Source organism: Impatiens glandulifera, chromosome 8 (genome assembly GCF_907164915.1).
Source record: "Impatiens glandulifera chromosome 8, dImpGla2.1, whole genome shotgun sequence".
In the NCBI taxonomy this organism is placed as follows: domain Eukaryota; kingdom Viridiplantae; phylum Streptophyta; class Magnoliopsida; order Ericales; family Balsaminaceae; genus Impatiens; species Impatiens glandulifera.
Window position 1 is genome coordinate 46,786,381 of NC_061869.1, and position 7,747 is coordinate 46,794,127.

Genomic DNA, 7,747 nt, shown 5'->3' on the forward strand with positions numbered 1-7,747 from the left:
ATTTTATTTTTTATTATTTTTTGGGTTTAATAAATAATTTATTTAGAATAAAATGAAAACACCATTTATCTTAAATTATTTATTTTCATTCCTCTTAATTTTCTTATAATTAATTTGAGATCAAATAAGTACAACATTTAACTCAAATTTTTTTATTTATTTTTGTTTTGTGATTATCCTTAATGAAATAAGATTTAATTATCACAATATTTAATTTAATTTACTATTTAATGCCTTGTTTTTAATTTATTATTTAATTTTAAATTAAATAAGTTGTAAGTGAATAAATTTAATATACTCTTAATCAAATTTACCGCATTTAATTTCTAATGATACCCGAAGTGAAGTACATTTATACTTTAGAAATGAAATACTTTAGCACAATAAAATAAAAAAGAAAAGAAAACAAGTCAGTTGTCTCAAAAAAAAACAGGGTATTACCGCCGCTCACCAGTTACCACTGCCCTTCAGTTCCGTTGCCTAGAAAGTGTGTAATTTGCAGAAATTTTCTTTTGCTTCCGTTACAAAAGATCATCAATTTTGTACTGAAATTCTATGACAAGACATCTCAAAATTGATTGATAACTTCTTTAGCACCATCCAAATCAAAATTGAGGAATTGGGATGAATCGAAACCAACCCTGCGGATGATGTGAGCGTCAGTGGCCTCAAGTTCACGATTGAAATTGTGAACACGTATCATCGTCTACAAAATGCTTCTGAGCACCTGAAAGTTGGTCAAGAATAACTATTGAGGTCTTTCATTGTTTCATTGTAAGCCAATTTGCCTTTTTACCTCCTTCTCCTTCTCCAAATGGATGAACATTCAATCCATGATTCTCTTCTCTTACGCCCTGAAGATGTTAGTGATTATGCCAAAAAGTCTCCAGCCTGGGCATCACTCGTTAAGTCCATTCTCAGGTCTTTAATGTGGGGAATTTTTGTTGCATGGGTTACCATTATCTTCATTTACCCATGTGATTTCTATACAAAATTGAATACCAAGTTTCTACTGTCAATAGAAAGAACTTTGTTTGGAATCACAGGTGGGTTTCTCGATTTCTCCCCTTTTTGTCTTTTCTCTATTCATGTCTTTCTGATTATCTATTGAAAATATACAGGTGCTGTGTTTTTGCTTTATAGTGGTCCAATAATTGTCATTGCAATTCTTGCCATACTGTATCTAATCATTCGTGGCGACGAAGAATTGCAAGAGTAAGTAACTTTGAGAGTGAGATATTCAAAAATAAATTAAAACTCAGGACACTGTACATTTTTTATCTCATGATTGCAGGAAGAAAACATCAAAATCACCTCGTTATCGCCTTTGGACTTTCCCGATTATAGTTGATGGACCGATAAGTGTTATTACAGCTTCTGAATTGATTGGAATTTCCCTATTTTCGGCATATGTTGTTTGGGCTTCTTCTGTTTACCTTTTGAAGAATTTTCATATTGTTCTCAGTTATCAATTGGCTTTCAAAGAGGCAAGGTGTGTATCCAACCGGTTTAATGTTCATTATATGTTGAGCTATATTTGTGTTAAACTGTTTTGTTTGTTTGTTTGTTTGCGCAGTATCAAAATGTTGGAATTGATGGGATTACGCTTTGGTGCGATTGGAATGTTTTGTATGTCATTTCTCTTTATACCAATTTCAAGGGGTTCGGTTCTTCTTCGGCTTATAGATATACCATTTGAGCACGCAACAAGATACCATGTGTGGCTTGGACACCTTACAATGTTGATATTTACTCTTCATGGTCTATTGTATATCGTCGGATGGGCGTTGGATGGTCGCCTCTTAGAAGAGGTGAGTTTTCCTACTATATATCTTCTTACATGTATATATTTGAAAACAATTAATTTAACACTTTTGTTTAAATGATCTTCATTTGTTCTTACACACAAGCTTAATAGGGTGAAGAGAAAAATAGAACTCTTTATCTCTTCTTATTGGCAAGAGGCTAGATAAGACCATAGGAATGTGTATGGATTTAGAGTTGAATTTGTTGTTTAATAAACAAGTATCCTATATTTGAACAAATATAGGAGTTGTTGAAGATTCTCATTTTATTTTACTATAAAGAATTAAAATGTGAAAATTAAACTTGGTGTTGACATAGGTTCAATTCTTATTTAAAGAACTAGATTGAAGTGTGATTAATCGATATGTACAAATAAAACTAGTTCTAGCAATCAAATGTCCGCCCAAACTTAGACTGATTCCTCCTGTTTCTTGACATAGTTATGTTTTTTATCTCGGTAGAAATTTCTATCATTACCTATGTTCATATTCTCAACATTAGAACAGAATCTTTAAACGTTTCGTTATAATCAATTTTACAAACCTCTTAATCAACAATTCGATCTAACTTTAATAAATTTCAATTTAAAATTTAAACATAGTTACTAATTGTTGTCCTCATAAGTTCATAGTTATTTGGTAGAGGCGCTAACAAAATAAAGACAATAACTTTGTTTCTCAAAATCAATCTCAACAGATAAAAAATGATTCACAGTTGTATTAAATTCGTTCAAATGAGTAGTGATAGAAATTCTATTAACCAAATTTGTTATGTTGTGAGCAACAATATTGGCTGGCATAAATCGGACAACTCCCAAAACATATCTGTTAAGAAATTTTCATTCAGCTTCATCTATTTTCTCTGATCTCTCACTTAAAGGATCATTAAACTTATTTCCGTAAAAGTAATATTCAATCAACATCCTTCAGAACCTTAATTTGTTCCATCGATTCTTCCGATGTCGTATCTAATATTGTTCTTTTCTGTCATCGTTTCAAATACTTCGATCTAGCCTAACATCGCTCTAATTTCAATTGTTAGGATTTGGATGCACCAAATTTGACATATTTGTAAAAACAGAAAAATAAAGAACACAAAAGACACAAATTTATTGTGGTTCACTCAAATAATTTATGTGTATTCAGTCGCCATCAAGTTTCATTATGAAGTAGAGAATGGAATACAAAGTTTTTACCTTACATTTTATCTCTCTAAAATAATGTGTTACCCTATAAAATAATTACAACAACTTATTTATAAGGTAAACTTTAAGTAATGAAACTTAAACAATTCTTTGTCAAACTTAAACTCAAATACAAATTCAATAAACTTTAATTAACTCATATAGAGTATTATAAAGGTAGACTTCACAACTCAACAATACTTACGGATAATCAGATTGACGACATTCTCACCAAAAGACTTTCATTAAATCATTTTTCTTTATTACGTTATAAACTCACGATGTATGCCTCCCTGTTTCGTTTTAAAAAATATAAAAAACTCTATAATTCAGAATAAAGATCAATATACTCAAGTCTCTTGTATTTATCTTCTAGTTTTTTATTTAATTAGAAATCTGTCTCTACTTTGTATAAATTGATATTCGTAATAATTTCAAGTATAAATTGATAATCTTGTAATTGAATTTATGTACAGAAAATATATTCTCAATGTCAATAATAGCACTCTAAGCTTTTTATATTTAATTATATGATATAATATTATCTTTTTTCAACTATGTTCTTCTTATATATTATTATATTTTTTCTGTTCTAATATTATCTTTTTAAGCAGATATTACAGTGGAAGAACATTGGTATTGCAAATCTTGCTGGAGTTATTAGCCTTTTAGCCGGTTTACTAATGTGGGTGACTTCACTTCATCCGGTTAGGAGGCAATATTTTGAATTGTTCTTCTACACTCATCAGTTGTACGTAATCTTTGTGGTTTTCTTCGCTTTACATGTTGGTGATTTCGTCTTCTCTATATCGGCTGGAGGAATATTTCTTTTCATGCTAGACCGATTCTTGAGATTCTGTCAATCCCGAAAGACTGTGAATATACTTTCAGCTTCTTCCCTTCCATGTGGAACCATAGAACTAGTCCTCTCGAAACCTTCACGTGAGTAAAAGTTTATGAGAAACATAATTTTTTAACTGATTTTTCGGTTAGTGTCTGTTTTAAAACTTCTTGTTATGTTGGAGGAAATGCAGATCTGAAATACAATGCACTCAGCTTTATATTCCTTCAAATACGGGAATTGTCATGGTTGCAATGGCATCCATTCAGTGTATCATCCAGTCCACTCGAGGGGAAACATCATATGACCATCCTCCTTAAGGTTCTTGGAGAATGGACAGATAAGCTAAAGGGAAATGTGTCAAATATTCTCGATTATAAGCATGATGTGAAACAGTCGCAGCCTCGGCTTAGCTTGACAGCTTCGGTTGAGGGTCCTTATGGTCATGAATCGCAGTATCACTTGAGGTAGGTTTAATAGGTTTGCTCGAAACAAATGGAAACCACATTTATCATTTGCAACTAACTCCTTTTTGATAGATAAACAACCAAACGGCTAGCTCTTGTTTGTTGTAGGTTTATTTGAAAAATCTTGGTTGTTGATTTTAAATTATTTGGGTACGATTAAAATTTTTTTGTATTTAATATTTTAAAATATTATACAAAAAAAAAAAAATAAGAATACTTTATTATTTTAGTTAATGATTTGAATTATTTGATTTAGAATGAATTACTCATACCCCATCTACATTTATCATTTGCATCTGACTTGATTATTCCTTTGTGACTTAGTTATGAGAACCTTATTTTGATCGCGGGAGGAATTGGAATATCCCCATTCCTGGCCATATTAAGCGATATTCTCCACCGCATTAGGGATGGGATACCTTGCATGTCAAGAAACATATTGGTAATTTGGGCCGTGAAAAGTTCAGATGAGTTTCCTATTCTTCAGACTCTCAACATTCAATCAATATGCCCAAATCATTCGGACATGCTAAATCTCGATATTCAAACATATGTAACGCAACAATCTGAGCCTAACCTGGTATGTAATTATAGCCTTGTCCAGATTTATTTTATTTATGTTGTGGCTTATGGTTTTTGCTAGTGTCCTTCTGGTTGATTATCTCGATATAGCTAATGTCATGACTTGTAATTATATGATTTGAATGTCACTCTTAAAAAAATTGCAAATGTAGGAAAATGGGAAGATGAACAATTGTGTTTATTCCCCGATCTTCTTCACTCCAAGCAAACAAGGTATTTCCTCTTTGGTTGGAACGGGGCATATGGTTTGGTCCGGAGCTTATGTTGTAGTCTCGATAGTGGGGTTCATCGCAACGGTTGCTTTGTTAGATGAATACTATATAAACCCATTTAGTATTCAATGTTGGTGGTACAAAGGGCTTCTCTTTGTTGCTTGCATGGTTGCAAGTGTTATTGTCTTTGGTGGTGGTGTGGTTGGTTTATGGCATGTTTGGGATGTGAAAAACTCTAAGAGAGAGGCAAAAAAATATGATGGGCAAAAACATGCAAATTCAATGATTACCGATTCAAGGGTACTCGAGGAAGAAACAGTTGGAGATAGTATGGGTAGTTTAAATAACATCCATTACGGTCGTAGACCAGACTTCAAAGGTACGTCCTCGTAGCCTTCAATGTTAGATTTATCTAAATTAAATTCTAATAATATATGTGAGAAAATAATACTACGATTAACGATTAGCGAAAGCGTACATGTACTCATCATATCTTTACTTTATATTTAAAAGATTCTTTAATCTTCTCTTCCTTTATAAGTAGAATGAATCTTTCAATTGATGAGTACGTCAAATTTGTTTTCTCTCTTTGTTGATGGGGACGCAAAAAGAAAAAATGAATCGTACATCAATTGGGGACCATACCGTTACAAAATAATCATAATGTTAGTTATTTTGGTTTTAACATTTCTAATTTAGCCTTCATAAAATTAGAAAGTTCACTTAGGTATCCTCATTTTATATTCATGACAAATACACCTATAAGTCTATAAACTTAATTTCACATTATATCACATTATTTTAGCTTAATTCAAAGATGACATTTACACAATTATTTATTATAATAGTGACCCATAAATTCTAACATTCAAAATCTTACATTTTATAATTTTTAAGTTTTATTTATTTATTTATTTATTTATTTATTTATTAGGGATCTTAGTTGCAATTAGGTTCATTTAACCCTAGTCCATCAAGTAAATATTATTTATATAAAAATTTGGAATGAAAATTGAAAAAACAATACAATGGATTTGACAGTAAGCAATGCTTTAATTTAATGGATCACTTTTCTTACATTTGGTGGTTGTTGTGATGTGCAGGAATATTTAAATCAGTTTCAGATAGTTGGGGATGTGTGGATATTGGTGTAATAGTGTGTGGGCCTCCATCTCTTTCGTCAAGTGTTGCCAAAGAATGCAGATCACACAGCTTTAGTAGAAAACAAAACCACCCAATTCTCCATTTTCATAGCCACAGCTTTGATCTTTAATACTTTTTTAAGAAGAATTCAAATCCATATTACTAGCTGCTACTGAATTGCTGGATTAATGTGTATATATAGTTAATTTAAAAGCATCGGATTGAAGTCACTTCATGATGATGGGTTGCACTAAAAACTGGTCGGAAGATCCTAGTTAAAAATGGAAGAGTTAATTATGTGTTAATACTATGATACATGTTGTTATAGTATGGTTCCTTATGTTTTCTTCATCTGAACTCTATATTATATCATTTCAAATGAATCGATTATATCCCTTCTGGATTATATTAAACCTTCAAAATAAGTGTTATACATGTTGACATATTATGGTTCCTTATGTTTTCTTCATCTGAAAACTTAATATAATCCTTCTCAAAACCCTATTTTCACTCAAATTTATTATCATTATCCCTGGAGCAAACTGTGGGGTGGTTCATGGTAGGATATAAGGTCCAGGCATATTTGTTTGTTTATAGGGTTTCATCTTATTTAGTCTAAGTTAAAAGGAAGTTGAAAAGAGTGGTATGTCATAAGAAAATAAGCAAACAAATGACCGGTCTGGTCATCTCACTTGGAGCTAGGGCAACTCATCGAAAATTTTCAGCTAGTTTGAGAATTGGGCTGAATTATCAAACACTGATGTAGGTGATGCCCAACATCATATAAAGCTTCGGGAGGCATGGAATTCTGAAAGATAAATAATAACACTTGATAAATAGGGATCCTCATTTCTATATTATTTAGTTGGTTATGAAAAGAGAAAATAATAAAATTTGAAAACAATGAGAGACGATTAAAATCTTGAAAAGTTGCATTCTCTGTCCACTTCTCAAGTTACTCTCTTATCTTTCTTCGGACACAATTGACGAATATGTTACCACGACCCATTATTATAACTAGCACGTATCCCGTTCATTTGCACGAATAATAATAATATAAAAAATCGTGAAAAAATATTACGATAAATTTTTTATGTGCGGGTCAACCACAATCCGACCCAAGTATCCATTTACTCTTACATATATCCAAATTAACCACAACTCTCGACAATCCGGACACTTTAAAAATTAAGCATCATTATATATATATAGATTAGTTAGTTAAAAAGTTGAACTTATATGGTTAAAATGTCACGCGTTTATCAAATTTTGGGTTGAATTTAAAATATAAAGTGTTATTAGCCTAGTTGGTTAAAAGGTTGTACTTATTTTGTTAGGTTGCAAGTTCGAACCATATCTATAATATTTTTAATTTTATTTTTAAACGTTTTTAATTTATGGGTGGGTCAACCCACAATCCAACCCAAGTATCCATTTACTCTCACATATATCCAAATTAACCACAGCTCTCGACCCGGCAATCCGCACACTTTAAAAATTAAACATCATTTTA

The 7,747-nt window shown here is 31.4% G+C and overlaps 1 protein-coding gene across 1 annotated transcript; it reads left to right on the top strand.

The window, feature by feature from the left end:
- Nucleotides 1-527: 527 nt before the first annotated feature.
- LOC124911823 (ferric reduction oxidase 7, chloroplastic-like) lies at nt 528-6,765 on the top strand. Its single transcript, XM_047452346.1, has 9 exons — nt 528-1,046; nt 1,122-1,215; nt 1,295-1,492; nt 1,577-1,811; nt 3,604-3,931; nt 4,024-4,297; nt 4,622-4,877; nt 5,032-5,470; nt 6,195-6,765. The coding sequence occupies exons 1-9, from the start codon at nt 815-817 to the stop codon at nt 6,362-6,364; spliced, it is 2,226 nt and encodes a 741-aa protein (XP_047308302.1). The 5' UTR covers nt 528-814; the 3' UTR covers nt 6,365-6,765.
- Nucleotides 6,766-7,747: the final 982 nt, after the last annotated feature.

Excerpts from the sequence above, each read along its gene's own strand:
- LOC124911823 (XM_047452346.1), top strand. The coding sequence starts at position 815 with ATGGATGAACATTCAATCCATGATTCTCTTCTCTTACGCCCTGAAGAT. Across the intron at positions 3,932-4,023 it reads AGTCCTCTCGAAACCTTCAC|ATCTGAAATACAATGCACTC; the intron begins GTGAGTAAAAGT and ends GAGGAAATGCAG. Across the intron at positions 4,298-4,621 it reads GAATCGCAGTATCACTTGAG|TTATGAGAACCTTATTTTGA; the intron begins GTAGGTTTAATA and ends TTTGTGACTTAG.